The 21,238-nt window shown below is 50.1% G+C and overlaps 1 protein-coding gene across 5 annotated transcripts in view; it reads left to right on the forward strand.

Moving 5' to 3' along the window:
* REEP1 (receptor accessory protein 1) overlaps window positions 1–20,854 on the forward strand; it is a 111,512-nt gene extending 90,658 nt beyond the window's left edge. For 2 of the 5 annotated variants that reach the window (XM_057558434.1, XM_057558436.1), the window contains 4 exons: window positions 4,608–4,785; window positions 9,387–9,422; window positions 15,595–15,746; window positions 17,765–20,854. In XM_057558434.1, coding sequence (XP_057414417.1) covers window positions 4,608–4,785; window positions 9,387–9,422; window positions 15,595–15,746; window positions 17,765–17,836 — 438 coding nt within the window. In that variant the 3' untranslated portion in view covers window positions 17,837–20,854. The remainder of the gene's footprint in view (window positions 1–4,607; window positions 4,786–9,386; window positions 9,423–15,594; window positions 15,747–17,764) is intronic. The other 3 variants (XM_057558435.1, XM_057558437.1, XM_057558438.1) reach the window with 2 other exon arrangements.
* The last annotated feature ends 384 nt before the right edge of the window (window positions 20,855–21,238 follow it).

Consider the following 21,238-nt stretch of genomic DNA (forward strand, 5'->3'; position numbering starts at 1 on the left):
TTTTAGCCAGGAAAAAGAAAAGATTAAAGTAATCAGGAATAGATTCCCCTCCCTTGCCCCCAAGATACTTCTGTGGGATTTCTGGGGCTCTAGGAGCCCAGCTGAGAGAGCCCCTGGGCCATATGTTGTTGACGTGCCCAGAAAAAAGCAAGGTGAGTCTTTTAAAACAAACAACATGTAAACAAGCAGCCACAACAAAACTGGGTAGACCATGCTCATAATACTGTGGGGAATAAAGAGGTCAAAGTATGACAATACAAGTAGGAGATTAGTTTTCATGGAAGGCTGTGGATGTGTTCCTTTCTGGTCCCATGAGGCTGGGCTCTAGAGTGCCCATGGGCTCAGTTGCCCCGTGGCATGTGGGATCTTAGTTCCCCAACCAGGGATCAAATTCGTATCCCCTGCATTGGAAGGTAGATTCTTAACCACTGGACCACCAGGGAAGTCCCATCTACTTCTACTTATTAAGAAGACTCTTTTGGAGTCTTTAGACATAGATTTTTCTGTGTGTCACTTTTGTACATGCAATAAAGGATATAGGCACCATAAATTGATTGAAGTCTTTCTAACCTTCACTTTCAGAATCTGATTCTTCTGAATCACTTTTCAACTCCGTTCATCAGTATCCGTTTATGAGGAGACCACATTGCTCTCTGTGCTTTCTAGAGCGTTGGTGATGCAGAGCTTTTGTCTCTGAGATTTTCATCCATGCTGCTGATACCCATTCTGCCAGTTCTGATGTTGCCACTTTCTTCATCTTACTTGAAGGTGTCAGTGGAAGGTGTTTTAGGCAACCTAGACTCAGATTCCTTCTTCAAGTGGGTCTTTTTTTTTTTTTATCTTTTGGCTGCACCGCACGGCATGTGGGATCTTAGTTCCCTGACCAGGGATTGAACCCGAGCCCCCTGCATTGGAAGGGCGGAGTCTTAACCACTGCGCCACCAGGGAAGTCCCAGTGGGGTCTTAAATGGTTTGTTAACAGTGAACAGTCAGGAGTTTCCATCGTCTGGTCATGCCTTTGGGAATAACAACCAAGTGCATTCATGTGTAGGCAGTGCCAACAAGGACAAGGCAACAGCAATTGTAAGACCCTCCCTAGTTTTCAGAGGTGAAAAAATGTATGTCTTGTAATTGATGAGAATTATTCACAAGAAGTCTAGGAGTAAATGGGCACTGTCAGTATTCCAGTGACTTAGTGATGCCAAGGCTCCGGGTGGATGTCTCTGTGAGTCTCCTTGTCACAAGGTGGCAGTTCCCACACTCAAAGGCAGAAAGCAGGGAGCAGGGTCAGGCCTTTCTCCTTCTGCATGTGAGAGAGAGAAAATATCTTTCCCAGAAATCCCTTAGCAGGTTTCCCCTTACCTCCCATTGGCCAGAACTGCATCACATGGCCGTGCATAATAGCTAGGAGGGAGTTTGGGAAATCTGTTTTTTTTCTCACCATTTCGAGAATGGAATTGGGAATGACTTTTGGATGGTCAACTAACAGTCTATCCCACTGTGGTCAAATACATTTGGGATATGCTGAGTCAAACAACCCAAAACACTACGACTTCTCAAAGCTTTTAATATGTGGCTCATTGAGTTATAGAATATGTTTTTAAGCTTTTCCAAATTTAGGGAGTCCAAATTTATTTTCCAAAAAATAAGGAACCCAATTTTGCAGAATACCAGAGAACCACTCTTGGCTGTTCCCAGAATAACAAAATGAAGATTCTCAGAGCAGAGCTGAATTGGCCGGTGGAATAAGGTTTGTGGAAAGTGAATGGAGATGAGGTTTGCTGTAGAGACTGAGCAGGGCTGAGAGGTTCACAGATGAAAGGGCTGTATTGATCTGAACCATCTCAGATTGTTTTGATGGGTACGGGCTAATTTGTTTTCAAGAGCCTGTATCCATGCTGCCGTGGTTTCTTCTGAGACAGGACTCAGTCGATACTGAGCTATTATTATCTCCTTTTCTTTCCTAACCTCTGCCACTTCCAGTCTTCATGATACCAGTGATACTGAAACAGGCCGGCTGGCTTCTGGGACTGGAATTGAGTGCTTTGCTGAAATGGTCACGGACCTGTGTGATGCCTGCTGCCTCTTTTCCTCAGATACATTGCTGAGCCTTTGTAAGAGCTGGCAGACCCAGGGAAGGAGTTAGTCTGCCACCATTTATTTGGACTTAGAATCATGAAGGCCCTCCTAGTTTTTTTGCCCAGAAGTGATCTTTTTTTTTTTTTTTTTTTTGGCTGCCCCACACAGCATGTGGGATCTTAGTTCCCCGACCAGGGATTGAACCCATGCCCCCTGTAGTGGAAGCACGGAGTCTTAATCACTGGACCACTAGGGAAGTTCCTAGATGTCATCTTGAATGTTTCTGAGTAGAATAATCATGGGTCATTGGCTGATGGATTTGGAGGCGATTATACTGGGGAGCTGGTCTCCCCCCTCATTTTCTTGGCAAAGACCATCCAGCGGTTATGTCTAGAAGGTGAAGCCTCAAACCCCTTGCCCACCGTTGTTCAGAAGCTGTATCTGAGGCAACCAGGGAGATTTCTGCCTTTCTCACATAATGCCCTCCAAACACCCCTTTGCCTGGATTTAGGATTCTAGTTGTATATACATATATTTTATTTTATTTTATTTATTTATTTTTAAATTTATTTTTATTTTTGGCTGCGTTGGGTCTTCGTTGCTGCACGTGGGCTTTCTCTAGTTGCAGTGAGCAGGGGCTACTCTTAGTTGCGGTACACGGGCTTCTCATTGCGGCAGCTCCCCTTGTTTGTTGCTGAGCACGGGCTCTAGGCACACGGGCTTCAGTTGTTGCAGCATGCAGGCTCAGTAGTTGCGGCACGTGGGCTCTAGGGTGCACAGGCTTCAGTAGTTGTGGCGTGTGGGCTCAGTAGTTGTGGCTCACAGGCTTAGTTGCTCCGCGACATGTGGGATCTTCCTGGACCAGGAGTCGAACCCATGTCCCCTGTATTGGCAGGTGGATTCTTAACCACTGTGCCACCAGGGAAGTTCTGTATATATATTTGATTATTTAAATAGTTTTCTTTCTGCTGTTGTTAGTTTCCTGGAGACATGGTTTTTTAAGTATCTTTGGTAGGTTGAGAGCTTATCATTTTCATATTTTAATGCATCTTTGTTTCATTCTGACATTTTTTCTAAAACTGTCTGCAAGCTCCTTTGTTTTCCCCATTGCCTCTAATGAACTCATTCTGCGTTTGCTCCTTTAGCTAACTGACTCTTTTGCTAAAGTTACTTCAGTGAATTACTGTGCTTTGTTGGCTCATTTTCATTACTATTTAAGTAAAGTGAAAAAAAATCTCCAAACCCTTCTGCCATCTCTGAAAGCCTCTTACTAATGCTGTCATGACCCTTGTTGGTTTCATCAATCCCACCCCCCAGCCCAGAGCCCTTGTTAGCTGCTCTTGCTGATTTTGTGCTGATTTGTTGGTTCTTTTCTATCTGCGGTGCCTGTGGTCCCCACGTCCTCTAGCCCTCTAGGACTACTCTTTCCTTCATTATTCAAATAAAATACCTCCACCCCCCCATCCATGCATCCCATGTACCTATGGGAAGTCTGCATGCCCACGAGTGTTTCTGAAGATACCCCAGTTTATCAATTTGCCTAGTGGTTACTTGTCTGTCACCTCTTGCTCCAAATCCCAGCTCAGTGTCTCCTTACCAGCCCCTCTGCCCTCAGGTTTCCTTCTCCCCCAAACACGAGTCTCCCCCTCCAGCCCCTGAGGCACACCTAAAGCAATGCTCTCATCCCTGTGCCTTCCTGATAATCCTTTCACTTTGACAGATTCTCTCATCCAGACAGCGAGGCCCTTCCCTTGCATAAGTATAATGGATTGATCTTGCTTTCCTAAACAAAAGAATAGTTTCCCCCTGAGACAGCTTCTGTGGCTCCTTCAGAATAAGAAATGGTTACAGTCAACAGAGTTTGGTCGCGTGTGTGGTTTTTTTTAATATCATCTTTTTCCTTCCTGATTCATTACCTTTGGGTATTTTATGAAGCTCAAATGTGACAGTGGCAGTCAGTGTGACTGATGAACAGTCAGTCATGTGAACAGATAAAAGAAATGGCTGTTGTCATACATTTAAAAAATACTGTCTGCATTTTATTTCCTTTGAAAAGAGTAAGGACTGAGCACATAGCTTATTAAGTTCTGATATTCCAGCCAGATTCTTGTGTCCTGGGAACTGAGCAAAATGTAGCTCTATAAGGATTTTTATTTATGTAAAGCCTGAGAAGCCGCAGACAAGCCCTGGAGAGTAGGAACCGAAGGCAGCAGTCGTTTCCTTGGCCCTGAGTCTGGCTGAGGTTCTGGCTTATCGTGGGGGGCGTCTGAAGGAGAGGAAGGAGACTGGAGACAGAAGAACAATTCCTGAGCCCACAGGAGGCCCTAGAACATTCTGGGCCTGGACCCCCTCAGTGTTCCCTGCAAGTACACCAGGTAGCTGGCCCTCTGCAGAGTATTCCAGAGGACTGGCCTCCACCTTGCTGACTGTCGGAGCCCCCTCTTGGCCTCGGTTGCGTTCGTCCGCCACGGCTGCCCTGGTCTGTGGGGCAGGCCTCTGACGTGTGCCCCGTCCTGTGTTGTGTCCAGGGACAGGGTGCCTTATCAGAGAGACTCCGGAGCTTCAGCATGCAGGACCTCTCCACCATCAGGGGAGACAGCGCCCCTGCTCCCTCAGGCTCCCCGCCACCGGGGCCCGGGCGGGCCAGCAGCAAGCATGGCCAGCCTAAGATGTCCAGGAGTGCTTCTGAGAGCGCTGGCAGCTCAGGTAGGTGTCACTTCCCTTCCCCTCTTCTCCACCTCGTAGGCCTTGCTTTCGTGGAGAGAGACCCAGGCCCCCCTAGGGCCCTTGCCCCAAGGACTCGCCACCCATACAGACGTCCATCAGACCGTGCCAGGCCAGCCAAGGGGCAGAGCACCGCTTGGGCCAGGACAGAGGGCTGGCCTCGGGGACTCTGATGGGGGGCAGGGTTAGGTGCACCAAAGGGCCCCATCTCCTCCATCTGATTATCTGGGGGGTTTGGGGGGGGTTGCGTAGTAGTACCTGCACCAAGCCTAGAGGCGACAGGCCCAGCTGGACCTGGGCCAAGGCAGCTTTCTCTGTGTTCTTCTTCTCTGACCCCGCACTCCCAGGAGGGCTTACCTGTCCGTGAGCCCCTGAGCGTCTCCTCCCACCCAGCCAGGGCTTACGGCACGGTATCCCTTTTCCCTGCGTGGTATTTCCTGTCCTCTCTCTCACTCTACCACCTCCTCCCCTCCCTGAGCCCCCATGCCCCATGCATAACCTCGGCCACCACATGCAAAGGCCGCACTAGCTCTGGGGTCTAATTCCTGTGGAGACCAGGGCTTTACGGAAACCACACCTCTACCTCGATGTCTACCCCTGGTAGAGGGGTACCTGGGCCAGGATTGACCTGGAACTTTGTTTAAAAGTGCAGAGTCCTGGTGCCCACCCCCTGCCCTCGCCAGGGGAGTCAGTAGGTCTAGGGTGAGACCCTGGTACGTGATGCTGTCGAGGTTGCAGCCACATTTGGGACCCACTGACGTCTGATCCCTCAGTGGGTTTTGGGCTTGTGGAAGGTAGGGGCAGGGATTAGAGGGCTGGGGAGTTGGACCAGGACTCAGGGTTTCCCAGACTGTTCCCTGGGGAGGTTACGGGGCCTTGGCTCTCAGGAGCTGAGCACTGCTGCTGCCAGCAGAAGGGTGATGGGGAGAGCTGCAGGGGATCGTTCTGGATCATCCCCTCCGCCCCTCCACCTTGGTGGGAAACTGAGCCTGGGGGCTGAAACTGGGCCACTGTTGGAATCTCTGGCTGTGACCTGTGCAGGTGGCTAGCCTGCCCGTAAATGTATAAACAGGGACATCCAGGCCACCTAGACCTACGCTGTGTGCTGTGAGGTGCAGCCTACAGGGCCACCTCAGTCCTGCGCCTGGGGTGCTTCCAGGCCCCACCTGACTTGAGGGTCTAAGACATGGATGGGAAAGAGGGCGCCTCACCGCTGCCCTGGGAATGACAACCCATGCTCCCCTCCAGGGGAAGGAGAACGGCTCAGGGCCCGGCCCAGCGTCTGCCAGATTCCAACCCTCTCAGGAGGGGCCTCTCTACCCCCGGCCCCAGGATTGAAGAATGTGGCTCTTCTGTTGGAAGGGAGAGATTTTAACCCTAGCAGGGTTGGGGAGGTGGAGGCTTGGCCATGGGGGTGAGGTCCACCTCAGGTAGGGGGACCCTGTCCCTGTGCCAGGGGAATTTAGTGTGGAATCCCAAAAGGCCAGACAGGAGGGGACCTTGGGGATCACTCAGTTTGATCCTCTGATTTTACCAATGAAGAGACAAAGGCCCAGGGAAGGGAGCTGTCACCAGGGTCGCCCGCTGGTGGCATTCTCCTGTGGCCCCCTGACTCCTAGGCCAGTGCCTTCTCTCCACTCACCTGCTGGCCATCAGGTTTCCTTGAGCATCTACAGCTTCTGACCTCCTGGGCACTGTCGCAGAAATAGGGACGTGAAATGCAATTAGATATCGCCTCCACCCTCGGTCAGCTTACCGGCTACAAAGCCTCAAGTGAAAGCTGTCATTGGAAGAAAAAGGGCCCCAGTTCCGTGAGGCTCAGTGGGCAGAGCTAGAACCAGTGGGGTAAAGTTCCAAGGGGGTAGCCACTTACTAGCTTTGTGGCCTGGGCAAGCTGTTTATCCTGTCTGCACCGCAGATTCTTTATCTGAACACAGGGAATGACAAGCCCCATTTGTAGGGTTGTTGTGAGGATTCAACCAAAATAATCCATGTAAAGGTGCTTAGGGTCATGCCTGGCACTCTAGGTAGTAGCTGCTGCTATTATTGTTCTTCTTGTTGATATCTAACTCACCTACGAAAGCACTTTATAATATGAAAGTATCCAGGACAGAAATGGGCTGCCTTGTGAGGTAGTGAGATTCCTGACATTGGAAGGGCCCAAACCAAAGTCAAATAGTCATACACCAAAGCTCTAGGGAGGGATTCCTGCTTTGGCTAGGAAGTGGGCCTAGCTGGCCCTACAGTCCCTTTCCCTCTTAGAGTCTATATTGTCATTATAGAGGTGAACGAAGCAGAGGAAGTAGGCTCAAGAGAGGTCACACACTGTGCCAAGGCCACACAGGACTGGAATCCAGGCCTCCTGCCTACACCTCCCCTTGGTGGATTATTCGTGGCAGCTTCAGAACTAGGAAAGAGAGAGGTTTGGTAGGATCGAAAAGGTGATGGATATTACTCAGCCATAAAAAGGAATGAAATTTTGCCATTTGTGACAGCATGGATGGACCTGAGGGTAATTATGCTTAGTGAAATAAGTCAGACAGAGAAAGACAAATACTATATGTTTTCATTTATATGTGGAATCTAAAAAATGAAACAAACAAATGAATATAACAAAACAGAAACAGACTCAGAGATACTGAGAACAGACCGGTGGTTGCCAGAGGGGAGAGTGGTGTCGGGGAGGGGTAAAATGGGTGGAGAGGATTAAGAGCTACAAACTACCAGATATCAAATAGATAGGCTACAAGGATGCAATGCACAGCACAGGAGTATAGCCATTATTATTTATAGTATCTGTATACAGAGTATGATCTATAAAAATATTGAATTACTGCACCTGTACACCTGAAACTAATATAATATTGTCAGTCAACTATACTTCAATATGGAAAAAAAAAAAAGGCGATGGGAGGCATCCCCTGGGCTTTGAACATCTTCCCAGACAATCACTAGATGGAAGTGGATTTGGGCTGATTTGTTTGGTTCTGACCCTGCCGCCCTCCGTCCTCTGCCATGCCCCGGGGGGCAGGGGCAGTGCTCTGGTTGCAGGTGTGCAGGCCAAGCAGGTGGAGTTTGCAGAGAACCAGAGAGCCTGCTGTGCTGCCACACGACCTGCTCTCCTCACTGCCTGCCCTTGGCCGTGGCGCCTGTGATTTCAGGGGGCCGGCAAGGGAGGTGCTGACCTAGCAGGGAGGGTAGGGACCATTGGCCCTCGCCCTGGCTGTTCTGGGCCTAAAATAAAAGTCATCTCAGAAAGAAAGACCACTGAAAGATGGCCCAGGGTCTGGGCGTGGGGCAAAAGCACCCAGATCAGAGGCTCTGGGGCTGTCGTAACCCCAGAGTGGAGGGTCCGGGTGTCTGGGAGGAAGTCAGCCAAAGGAGGCCCAGCTTTGTGTGCCCTCCCAGCGCCCAGCCTCGGATGCCAGGCATGGTTGGGTCGGGGAAACGGCCCCAGTCTGGGCTTCCATCCTGGCTGAGTGACCCTGGGCCTGTGCAGAGACGGTAAATGCAACACAGCGAGGCAGACGTCACCAAGCAGTCACCACACTTGTTCCCTCTGGGCCTAGGTTCAGCCTCAGAACCTTCCTCAGAATGATACCCCAGGCGGCTGCTATCAGAGGATTTGACCTTGGCACAGAAAACGAGCTCAATTCGCTTCAGGTTTCCTCTGGAGAAAAGGCACAAGAATCCCTATCCAGCCTACATCTTAGGCTTGTGAGGAGAGCTGTCAAGGTTATTTGCAAGTCCTGGCGGGTGGCACCTGTTGCAGGCAGGCTGGGAGAGGATGGGCAAGACGCGGTAGCTGCACCCGGTGGAGTTGTGTGCTGCGTTGGAAGCAACAGTTTCAATGTACATACAGGGAGAGTTTGAAAACACGAGGCCTAGTGAAAAAAGTACAAAACGGAATAAGATATTATATAACAATTTATGTAAAATAAAAATATAGGCCCACTGGTGTAAAATAACACTATGCGGTTTGCATCGCCCACCCTGCAGAATGGACTGGGAGGCATTTTGTCAGACGCCATTTATGGAAAGTCTGGCACGGAACCCCGGGAAGGGTACAAGGGAGTTGAAAAAATGATCCTTGCCTTCCATGAACTTGGAGACAGCTTGTATTTAGTGAGCACCTACTGTATACCAAGGCCCAGATGTGCACCAAAACCAATAGACTGTGTAAGGTAGCAGCCAGTTAGCCGTTGGAGCACTTTGAGGGTTCAGCGGTCAGTTTCCTGCAGGTCATTCTGAACTGGGAGACAGAGAGGGGAGGGGCGTCTGGGCAGGCACAGTTGGAGTTATTTCTCAGAGGAAACTTGGACGTCGTCCCCTGCCTTCCCTTGGGCTGCGGGACACAAGGACTGACCTCTGTGGGCCAGGCAAGGTCATTTTCTAGCACCCGAGAGGAAGCTGGATCCGGAATGATCCCCTCCCCCACCTCGGTGTCTCTACAGAGACCCACATTCCTGGGACCCCTGTATTGAACACACTGGGATCCCCACACCTCCCTGGGACCTCCCGGTTTGCCTGGGGCTGGTTCCTGTCAACTGGGGGCTATCACTGATGGTGCCCCATCCCCACAGTGTGTACCTGCTGCTTCACCTGCAGGACCCGGAAAGGTGAGTAGACAGCCAGCATCTCTGCAGCGTGAGGGACTCGCCTCGGGAGGAGGCTCTAACCATGAGCTGGTGTCAGACCTGGGGGCTCCCTTTCAGCTGCAGGGTCTGGGGGTGGAGTCAGGAGGTTAACTCCTTAAAACAGCAAACATGGATTAATTTACAGCGAAGCCAGGCTAGACGTTTGGGAGTGGCTTCACTGGGTGGTCTGGCTCAGGGACTCTCAAGAGTTCTGGTCAGGATGTCGGCCAGGGCTGCAGCCATGTGAAGGCTTGACTGAAGATGGCTGTCCTGTGACTGTTGCCTGGAGGCCTCAGATCCTCACCACATGGGCCTCTCTGGGGCTGCTTGAGCATCCTTACAACATGGCAGCTGGCTTCACCCAGAGTGAGTGATGCAGGAGAGAGAGGGCAAGCAGGAAGCCACAGTACCTTTCAGGACCTGGCCAGAAGTCACACACCACCACTTCTGCCTTATTCTGCTGGCTGGAAGTGAGTCATTAAGTCCAGCCCACACTCAAGGGGAGGGGAATTCATCTCCACCTCTTGAAGGGAGGAGCGTCAAAGAATGTGTGGAGCTATTTGAAAACCATCCCAGGGTCATAGTTCCTTGTGCTCTGGGTGATGATGACACAGGCACTTACCCAGCTCCTCTGAAGTGATGCAGCCGTACGGGTTTCGGTCCTTGTGCAGCCAAGGGAGCCCTGGTCCTGCTTTGCCACTTACCAGCTGTGTAACTATGTGCCAATCACCTAACCACTCAAAGCCTTGATTTGCTTCAAATAGAGATAAAGATCCCCGCTTTCCCAGTTCACTGTGCTGCTGTGAAAATGTCTGTGAAAGGACTTTTTGAAGGATGGTGATGATGATTACTGTTAACAGCCAGGAGACCTCAGGGAGGGGAGGGGCCTGGGCTCTCCCCACCCCGGGCAGGCCCCCGCTGCCACCCTCCCTGGGTGTGGGTGATGGCTTAGCCGCATTGTTCTCTCCCGACCTGCTCCTGCGCTTTCCCTGACCTTAACTAGACACGCGAGGGACCAGAGACGGTGCTGGGCTAACCCAGCCCCCTTTGCTCCCCCCCCGCCCGATGAAGGAGCTGCCTTTGGCTTAGAAGGCGAGAGGGGCCGCCCCTGGCCTGCAGCTGTTGGCTGGTGTGAGGGGAGGAGAGAAGCACGCCTGGCACCCTTGTTGCCTGTGCCCCCAGCCCCGGTGCCACTGAGACGTGGCTCGTGCCTCCCATATCGGTGGAGGGCAGGAGGACGTGGAGCTGCGTTCTGAGAAGGGTCCTGTTTTCCCTTTATTTCTTCAGTTTTAAGACTTCTCAATGCTAAGGTTTTCAAAGGTCTGTAGAAGACATGGGGGTTTTGGAGGCCATAAACCTAATGAGGACAGATGGTCCAAGGAGTCCTGAGCAGGGCTGCGGAGACCAGCATCGTGCTGGAACACAGGAGTGTATATATGCTCAGCAAGGATAAAAGAAACGGAGGGGCTGCACGCAGCTGTTTCCAGCACTAGCGGCCAAGACTCGGGCCTGCTGGACGTACTAGTTCGTGGGAAACAACCACAGTGTCCCAGGCAATTATGGTTATTTCTATCTAGTCACCCTTTACAATTTTGAGTTTGTAAATTCCATGAGCCATTCAGAAAGCCTCTCCTTCCGGGACCTTGTCACTTGGGGGACCAGGGAGAGGAGAGCTGCCTTCTCCGCCGTTCTTGCCTCGTGGGCCTGCTCTGTGCTGCCCTCTGCTTGGGGAAGCCCTCGCCCTCCCCATGACACCTGGTGGTTTCATAATCAGAGGCTGCCTTTCCAGTACGTTTAAATAGAATTACAGCTGATTGTGGGAACTGAGTAGAGTTCGGTCTTCCTGGGAGCTGCGGGGATGGGGGCTTCTTGGGGACCGGACAGCAGGTGGGGCTCGGTGGAGGCCTCCGGCTGGGGTGGCCCTGCTCAGAGTTGTGATCTGGGAGCCTTTGCCCCAGCCCTGCCTTTCTGGGCCCTCTTGACACCCAGGGCCCTGGAGTTCTTCCCCGTCTCCCTAAGGTCTTCTTGTGAGGAAGCAGTTAGTGATTTGTCCACACCATTTCCCTCTGTGATGGTGGGAAAACCCCTTGGCTCTCCAGGCCTCAGTCTCCTACTCTGTAAAGGGGTGGGGGGGCGGTTTGAGCTCGATGCCCCTGGGGCCCTTCCAGCTCTGACCCGTTTTCTGCGGGTGAAGGGTGCTGAGTGTGAAGTGTCAGCAGATGCTGTCGGGGGAGGTTGGTCTCACAGCCGGGGCTGGGGCAGTGATGCTGGGAGAGAGGATTTCAGGGGGTCACAGACGCTTTGGTCAGAGGGGCCCTCCTGGTCCCCCGAAATGATTTCCATCTGTGCGTCTCACGCCCCAGGAGAGCGTTCTGCTCCATTCCTGCCCATCTGTTAATCGTTTCCTGTTGTCTCCTGCACATCTGTCTCTCTTTTTGTGCTTCTGTTATTCTCTCTCTCTCCCGCTCTTACCTACCGCCCTTTCTCCCCTCTTTTCTCTCTACCTGCCTTGATGTTCTATAGAGCTGAAAACTGAATTCTATTACTGCTTGAAATTAGTCATAGAGGTGGGGTTTTTTTTCCTTTTTAAAAAAAAAATCAAGTGCATGGGACATATAAAAAGCAGAGTCATCTCTTTTTATCCTCTCTATTAAAAGAAAGAGAGAACTGCATCTTTCTTGAGGGTGGCCCCGGGGCAGTTTCTTTCCTCAGCAGCCGGAGTCGTCAGAGGTTTGGAGCGCGGGCAGAGAGTGAGCGTGTGTCCGTGTGTGTATACCTGTGTGTGTGCACGAACGCTCACACGTGTGTGTGAGTCTCATCCCCAGAGGTCCTTCCCTAACAGAATATTCTCTTCTCTCTCCTCGGTGGCTGTCGGGGACGCTGATGTGAGTGTTCCAGATGGGCGTGCCCTCCTCCAGATGCCTTTGCTGACTTTCATTAATGGCTCCCACTAACGTGTGCCGCGGGGGAGTGTTTGCTAACCCGGGGTGTTTGCTGCACTGGTGGGACGGGGAGGCCCGGGGCTCCTGCAGAAGGATCAGCTCGGCCTTGGAGGGCTGGGAGTTTCTCCCTCCCTGGCCTCTCCACGGAGGGAAGAGGTGCAGCTGCTTCCTAGCCTGCTGTAGACACGTTTGCTAATACAGAACGTCAGTCAAGGCCACACACTCACTCCCCTGCTGACCCCTGTCCTTTCCTAGAGGCCGCGCAGCCTCGGGCACCATGGTCAGCTCTGCGGGCTCAAGGCCTTGGCTGCCGTTCCTTGAGATTTGGAGGTGGTTGTGGCCATGACCTTGCATGAGATGCTCCTCATACAGGTTGTCTTCAGGAGCCATCCGAGTATTAAGATGTGGGCAGCAGTACCCTTTTGGGTGAGAACCTATTCAGTCACCAATTCTATTTGGATCTACAGGGAGAGGAGTGCTGAGGAGGCCCACCATCGAATTTTCTGCCCAGCCACTCATCTTCGTCCTGGTGCCCATCTTGGTGGGACCAGGTTCTGTGGGGTTTATATCTTCATTTATACTCCTCCCTGTTCCACAAAGGATTTAAGTCTGGTTGTGGAAATACAGATGATACATTGAACCAACTAAGAAAAATGAAGCTTGAGAGAAAGGGAATAGGCAGGTAGGATGGAGTCGGAGTGAGAAGAAAAGTTTAAGTGCATGTCACAAAGTCACAGACTGTCCAAGATGCTGGGCTTCCTGGCAGCCAGTGCAAAGAGGGAAACGCAGTTAAGAGATTCAGCGTCACAACACGGTAGCCAACCAGAGGCTCAGAGGCTCAGCTTGTCCACAGTGGTTATTCTCACGGGTCCCGAGAGTCAGGCAGAACATTACAAACAACATTCTTGGCAAAACCCCTCCCTGAACACAGTGACCAGTAGGATTCTTCTCTTTTTGGCAGGTTCTCTCTGTGGCTTCCATCCGAAGCTACTTCCAGCCCCCAAGCTGCCCACACTAACTTCCTTTGCTCCCTACCTCTGCTGAGGTTGAATGATTGTTTTCTATTCCTGCCTGGATATCTGGGTTCCCCTTGATCCATCACTCCTAGTGGGCCAGAGGGTCGCTTCTTTTCTACCCCTTAGTCCATGCTCAAGGATGCAGTGGAGAACAAACTCAAAGCCATTTTTGTTTCAGTCCTGAGATAGTCGTTGTTGTTGTTATTATTATTACTGTTATTATTACGGTAATGTGTGAGTTCATTGCTCAGTCTCAGTGACTCCAGACCCTGTGAGCAGGCTGAATTGTTCGATGCCTGAGGATTTTTTGGTGACTCTGAGCTGCCCTCCGAACCCCAGAGTGATCGGTACAGAGAAAGCCCTGGCCCTGGATTTAGAGGGAACCACGTGTGCAGAGGCACAGACTCACACCAGTCCCCTAGCTCGTTCTCAGGATGTGGGGTTCTGTGCTGGGGCGGACGGAGCTGGCCAGGCTGTTTCTGCAGTTTCTGGCCTCGTCTGAGAGCTTTCAGGCCTGGGCTGGCCTGTCTCTTTTTCCTCCTGTCAGGTGTCCAGAAGGAATGTCCTTGTGATAGGTGTCGAGTTCTGATCTGGGACAAGAGCCAAGCCCTCTGAGATGATGTCAGGTCTCCACCTCGGTTAGTGGGCGAGCAGCCACTGTGGGTGCAACCCCGGGGTCAGGTGCTCAGAGGAGCCGAGGAGGATCAGCCATAGCTCAGGATGCTTTCTGTGGGGCTGAGGCAGTGAGACTGACGGACAGGAGAACCAGGGTGCGAGGCACAAGCCATGTGGTACACATTCCAAGCCCCGCTGGGAGTAGAGAGGCAGGCAGGACCGGAGCATTCAGGGAGGGCTCCCTGGAGTTGCCAGCCTTCATGTTCCTCGGTCCTAAGGATGCAGCTGATTTGGCCAGGGGAAGGGACCAGAGGGAACCTAAACCCGGAGGAGACAGGCTGGGGGATGCACTGGAGCAAAAAACGCAAAGGAAGTTTAATGATCTCGGGCTTGGCTCTTACTCAGGTGCTGTCTGAGCAGGTTGCTCCCAGCCTACAATTCAGCTTTGAAATCCGTGGTTAAGACAGCCCTGCTCTCGTGCTGCCTCCTGCCGGCTGTTGGGAGTATAGCAGCAATGACCGGGAAAGCGGCTCAAGATGAGGCTTCTGCTGTTAGTTTTACTAAGCCCACACCGGGTGCCGTTATTCCCCTTTTGATAGAGAGAACACGTTTGGTGGCTGAAAATGTTTTTGGGAGAAGTAGCAGGGTGTCCCAGAAAGAGCTCTGGTTTTTATCTGCAGGCCTCGGGGTGGTTGGACCAGGTGATCTGAGGGTCCCCTGGCTGTGCATTCTGTGATTCTAGGTAAAAACAATATACGAAGCCTAGAAAGATGTGTCTCTGGGTGTCAGATAAACTGGGTATGGGCAGGAAGCATTTTATATCTCGACTGAGATAGGACCACATGGCCAGATGACATGGAATATGCTCAGCATTGAACATTGCAGAAATACCGTGCAGTGACACGAATCCATTCTGGTGCTTTCCCTGTGGATTAGTCACGGCAGACCAAAACAGGAATCCTGCTGTCGTTTCTGAGGGGAAGACTGCTGCTAGATTCTCCTTCCACTAGGCTCCTTTGCTTCTCTAGGACTTGGCCTTTGAAATGAAAAATCTACATAGCTTTGCTTAAGGTTCTCTTTGAAGGCTTCCTGGCATTTTACATCCTGTCTCTTAAAGAATCCTTGGAGCTGAATGTGCAAGTGTACTTAAGGCACTGTCAGCATTGCTGGTTTGTATTATAGAAAACTGTGCTATTCCTCTCCAGAGGTCACTGCCACCATCTTTTCTAGAGATTCTTCCCTGGAGCATTCTTCTGGTATGGCCTCACAGCTCTAAGCTGCAGGGTTAAACATGTCTCAGTTAAGGCAGTGCTGTCCGCACCTCCCCTGGTAGCTTATCAGTAGATTCTGAAGCCTGTGCTCCTTCCCATGCACAGCGCCTGACCAGTCTCACAGTTGCAATGATCCTGGATCCTCTGCAGTACCGCTGGAGGATACCGGGGCCTCGGCTCTCCTAACCGGCCTGGCTTGCCGTGCTGTGTGCCTAACTTTGACCTTGCGTGCCCTTCTTCGCTCCTTTCTACACTGATCCCACCTCGCTGTACTTTGTCTCCTCTGCATAGATTGTAAATGGACATTCAGTGGTTGAGGGGGATGTGAATGAGGGTGGTGTGAAGGCGTGGGAGCCTCACCAGGTCCAAAACCCATTGGCGTTTTCCGATGAGGAGGAGGAAGACCTGCTGGATTTCATATACAAGTATAAAGCACCTCGAAGGACGGAGTTCCCCGTGGAGGTACACGGTGTTGGGGGCTGCGGGGTGGAGCGTGTGTTTGCACAAAGGGCTCTGCCCTGGAGAACTGGGGCTCCTGGGAGCAGCATCTCTTGGGGCACCCAACATCTCCTGAGTGCCTGGGGTGGGGAGACCTCCCTCCATCAAACAGGCAGGACAAGCCACTAGGTAGCGTCCAGCTACTTGCCAAGGGGTAAAAAAGACCCTACTACTTTTATTTGGAAATAGGAGAGGTGAGATAGTGCCTAGAGATTAAAAAAAAAACAAACATAAAAACCCAACTACCAACCTAAGGTGATGTGTGAATGAAAAGCAACCAAATGAGCGTTTTGGAGGAAGAAAAACTCAGAATGTGTTATATGACAAGTCTTTATAAATAAAGCGTGTTCATCCCTGTATCTCCATGACACAGCGTAGTGCCTGGTACAACACAGATGTTCATAAAATGTTACAGAAGGGGCACAGCCCTTCAAAATGACCAAAACAATACACTTGATCTGTGTACTCTTGCCAGTTGTAGATGCAGATGGAGTTTTGGCAGCAGGAGGGCCAAGCCTAGAGCCTCAGGGCCTTGCTCTGTGCAGGGTCACCAGCCTTGGGCTCGGGTGCAGGGCCCGCAGAATCGGGGGACCCCAGAGTCTTCCTCTCTGTCCCATCACATCTCCCCTCCTTCCCCTTCTGCTGAACACTGCGGCCTGAGAGTCCATCTGAGGCAAGTTGGGAGTCCCCCTGCCCACAGAGCAGAGACCCTTGTGAGACTCAGGTGAGGCAGTACATGGAAAGGCTGACCTCCTTCCCGGAGGGCAGAGAAGGTGCCAGAACCATTCTAGGTCCTGAGGCTTTGTGCCTTTTTGCGTTTGTTTTTGTACAGCTGCGCAAGCTGCTTTACTGTTTATGGTTAAACTGCTTGAGGCAGATCCCTAAAACAGAGGTTTCACCGATTCTCTTCTTACTGTGTCCAGAGGTGGCTGGTAAACATTTCCTAGTCGCAAAGGTGTAGCGTGAGGACTCAGGATGTGGAAGGCCAGAGCCTTCCGTTCCTGCTTCTGTCTCTTCCGCCTCCCTTCCGTGTGCCCGCTGGGCACCAAGCTCCTTGCTGGGAAACGGTGGTGAACTCGGCCCTGCTCCCAGGAAGTCACAGTGTGGCAGGGGACACAGTGCACAGAGCAGGCACGCTCCCCCCGTGGGCGCAGAGTCCTCTGATGCCCTGTCACGTGCTAAACAATGTGAGAACCAAGGAGCTGATCCTGGCTGTGAGTGGGCCATGTGGGTGGGGCTCAGGAGTGACTTTGGACAGAGAAGGGAGGAAGGACCTCTGGTCAGAAGGGATGGAGGTATGAAAGGGCAGTGTAGAAAAAGAAGCTGAGTACAGAGAGTTGGGGCCAGTTGTGAACCCCCTTGAGTGCTACGCTAGAAGATATTTCCCTTTTCTTTTATTGTGATAGTAACTTCCCCTGTGATTTGTGTGTCCCATGGAAGGAGGGGTCCCTTGATAGTCATCTGTAGGGAAGATGAGGTGGAACCCTTCATACTTAAAAGCAGTGTTTCCTCTGTTGTATGGTCTGCTGTGCATGAAGGGATTTCACCTCCAGAAAGAGGACTGGAAATTTGGTGATGGAAATTTTAAGCGGGTACCAAGGAACACGAGGCTGGTTCCCAAGGGGAGAGATGGGGCGGTCTTTCTGCTGAGTCACTTGGTAAGATCACTTTGCTCTCAAGGCACGAACAAGATGCGTCATCCTTCTGTGTAGCCATTCGCTTGGGAGATCCAGGGACGTAGGAGAACATGAAGAGGGAGGCGCCGGGCTCCTCATGGCTCAGCTTCACGGGGATGCTTGGGCTGTGACCCCGATTCCTACTGTGGACACTCCGAGTGGGCCCCCAGCCGCACTAGCCTCTTCACACACGCGTGCGTTTGACCAGAGGAGCTGGAGTCTCAACACAAACCCAGCCGGGTGCTGTCCTCGAAAGCTTCCATGCTATGCCAAACTGAGGGGTCCTTTTTCTGTTTCCTCTACCAGGCACCGCCTAGAATCCTTCGATCTCGCTTCAGGAAGAAAAGTACCTCATCCTCGGCCACTGAAACCACGTGAGTGAGATGAGCCAACAGCGCTGGATCCACAGAATGTTTCTTCTCTGCCTTAAAGAGCTATTTATTCACTAATAACACAGAAACCCGCAAGCTGGTGTACTGAGCGTGCAGCCTCGGACGTGGCCTTCCCTCTCTCCCCTGTTCCACTTTTAAGAGTTTCTCTTCCCCCCTCCTTTTCTTTCTTTTGCTGGGGAGAGGCTAAAGGGAAAGGTAGTGTGCCGGGGGTCAGCAGTTTTCCACAACTGGACCGGCGTACAGACAGCAGTGTTTTAGAAATAGGAGAGAATCACCCCCACTGCTGGGATGCACATTTGTAATTTCTTGGTTGCATACTTCGTTTTTAGTCCTGTATATGCAAAGAAAGCAGTTTTCTTTTTAACTTTTTTTTGTTCTTGGTACTAGTACTTTGGACTACGATGTACATATTTACGGCTTTTGGCTTAATGTAGTGGACTTGCAAGGGCTGCCAGAGGTTCTGATGTGTAAGAAAACTGCAACAGCAGAAGTGTAAAAAATTATTTTGATTCTAGAGAATGTCTCAGATGTGCTTATGAAGCTTCCAAATACAACTCGAGTACAACATCCCTTTTCCTGCAGGGCGATGGTCCATATTCTTCAGACAGTTAGTCAACAGACCAGAGAAGTTTAGAATGGAGAGAGGCAACATTTTAGTGACAGGTGTGAGTGTAACGAAGTCAGGGGAACAGCCTAGAATAAGAGAAAAGTCACAGGAAGCTTGTCTGTCCCATGGATCCAGGATTAGGAGCTTCTGAATCCTGACAGGGGGTTTATCATTGTCTTAGGCAGGAGCCTCGCCCTTGGTAAAACTTCTCTCGGGCATGTAGACTTGCAGAGCTGTTGTAAGGAATCATTTTGAGTGGTTCAAAAGTGCTTGACGATGACTGTGTCTCCACAATAGTACCCAGTGCTGTGACTGATCTCCCCAGGTAGAGGAGCCTACAATGGGAGCGCCTTGTTTTAGGAAACACTAAGCGAAAACCAACCCATCCACCCAAACAAAAGCAACCCTAGAATCATGCTTTGCTTCAGATACGCGGTGAAGTACACCTGAGACACCTGGGTAACAATCCAAACGCCGGGTTCTAGAAAGGTTTCAGAGGTTGAGATCTTCATGGATGTGACTTGCTCCTCAGCTCAGGGGCAGCTCTGGCTCATGCCCTCTGTTCCCTTCCTGGCCTGTGCAGAATGTGAACGAGAGAGATGTCGCACGCTCGTGGGCACTCACACTTCGTACAAGCCCGCATCGCTTAGGAAGAGAACAAATCACTGTCTGAGGGGACTCCCTGCTTAGATTGAGAATTTTATCTGAAAAGAAGAATCTGGTTTAAATAGCATTTTGGTCTGAGGCAGCTGCTCTCCCCTGGTAGAGCTGAGCCTAAATGTAGGACTCATATACTTACGCTTAGAGTTGGTGTTTCCTTTCAGTGTGATGCATGCAGTGGTCACAACCCAGTTACTTATAATACTTGGATTGTGTTTGTTCATAGATAGGCCCTGAACACTAGAGAGTGTTAGGTACCGCATAGAACCTACTGTCAATCAGCTATAAACAGGCCCAGTTAAAGACTGAGCTACGCAAACATACATCAGTCTTTGCTGGTGACACATTGGTTGGATCTTAGCCACCACGGAGAGGGTTTTACTTGAAGTTGATTGTTACCAGATGTGCATATTTAAATCCCTTTTCCCCACAATGCCTCTGAAGGTGACTTTGTAATTTACAAAAGGATTTAGGAAAATAAACCTAAAAGCAAATTTGTGGTTCAGAGGGCAAACAGAGGCTGTCTGTTCATTGTCTGTGCCCCATACCCACCAATACCTAAACCCCTTAGGGAAGACAGAAAACCTGTTTTCTTCAAGCTCACTGAATAGTTTCAGACAGAGGGAAAATATATGCTTTAAAATGTATTTACCTGTCATTGGGAGTACCCAGAATTATCAGAAACAAAAGCAAAAAAAGCTTAACTTATTAAGCAGCTTTTTAGCAATTTTTTTTTTGCCAAAATAATAAATGCCTTTAGCAGCAGAGATTAAAATCCTATTGTGAACAAACTATATTTTCACCATTTTACAATGGAGAGTTTTAACAAGTATGGGCTTTGAAGTTTGCACTCAACTATGCCAAAAACAAGTTTGAATCACTCTACTCTCAGACATGCTGTATTATTTCTCATTTAAGATTTGAAAAATATAAAGGTATCCAAACTGCTGTCTTAATGTAACTATTTTTCCTTCAAGTGTTGTTTAGGGAGTTGGATTCTCTCTTAAAAACACTCACTGTACAACTGAGAGCAGCTGTCATATTTCTGGCAAAACATGTTTACTTATCCAACAAGCTGTATATTTGTGTGGACTGACGTAAAATGTGAATGCCTCAAAGTGTACACGTAGTGATGTGGAGTTCTGTCTAGAGGATAAAACTGAATGTTTTTCATTGGCTGATTTACAGACGCAGGCTGTTTACAAAATGCTAGCTGGAAAGTCTGTACTTTTCATGTAGTAATTTTCGGTTCTTTGCTATTGAGCACCTGTTCTGTTTCTGAGAAGATGAGACGTGGTATTGTATTTATAAACTGGAGAGTTAGGCATAATCCCTCCTGGCTTTGTGTGAATAGCTTGCTCACTTCGCTGGCCTCTGAAGTGTGTGTTCTCTGTAGTATACTGTCCATGTGTCTGTGATAATAGTGCTTATCAACCACGACCACCACCGAGTACCTTCCTAGTTGTTCACCTTGCACAGTATTGGAAATGGTAAAGGATGTGTGCTTCATTCACAAACGGCACACACTGAGAGCTGGCATTCTGGACTGTGACCGTGTACACTTGCCCTTAGTTTATTGCTGTAATCCCCATAGAACGATCTGTAATCAAATAGTATACTGAACTGTGCATCAAAGGGATGTAAAATTACAGTATTCCAAAGGTTGAAGTTCTGCTGTTTTGTTATAATGCCTGATATATATCTTGAATAAAGTCTTAACATTTTTCTTTTAAAAGACATCTTTGTAATGTTGGGCTTATGAGGAAAGAGAAAATACTTAAAAAAAAAAATGTATTCGTCAGCAAGGATTAGAAGCTGAGTACTCAGCCACTAACTGGCCTGGTGCCTGGTGACTTGGCTCCGTGCCTACTGCATAGAATTGTCGCAAAGAGAAAAAAATTAACTGATCTCTGTGCTTTGAAAACCAGTTGATCACATAAATATAAATCTGGTACTATGTTTGTTTTACATTTTTAAAGGTCACCAGTGGAAACTAGGTAGCTGTGAAAACAGGGTAGTTCATCTGCAAGGCAGTTTTAATTCTGCAAACAGACCTTTGGTCTGTCGCTTTTCTTCTAGGAACCTGTGTCCTCATCTGCAAATGTGGGGGAAGGGATGCAG

The sequence above is a fragment of the Balaenoptera acutorostrata genome, chromosome 12 (genome assembly GCF_949987535.1).
Source record: "Balaenoptera acutorostrata chromosome 12, mBalAcu1.1, whole genome shotgun sequence".
Taxonomy (NCBI): Eukaryota; Metazoa; Chordata; class Mammalia; order Artiodactyla; family Balaenopteridae; genus Balaenoptera; species Balaenoptera acutorostrata.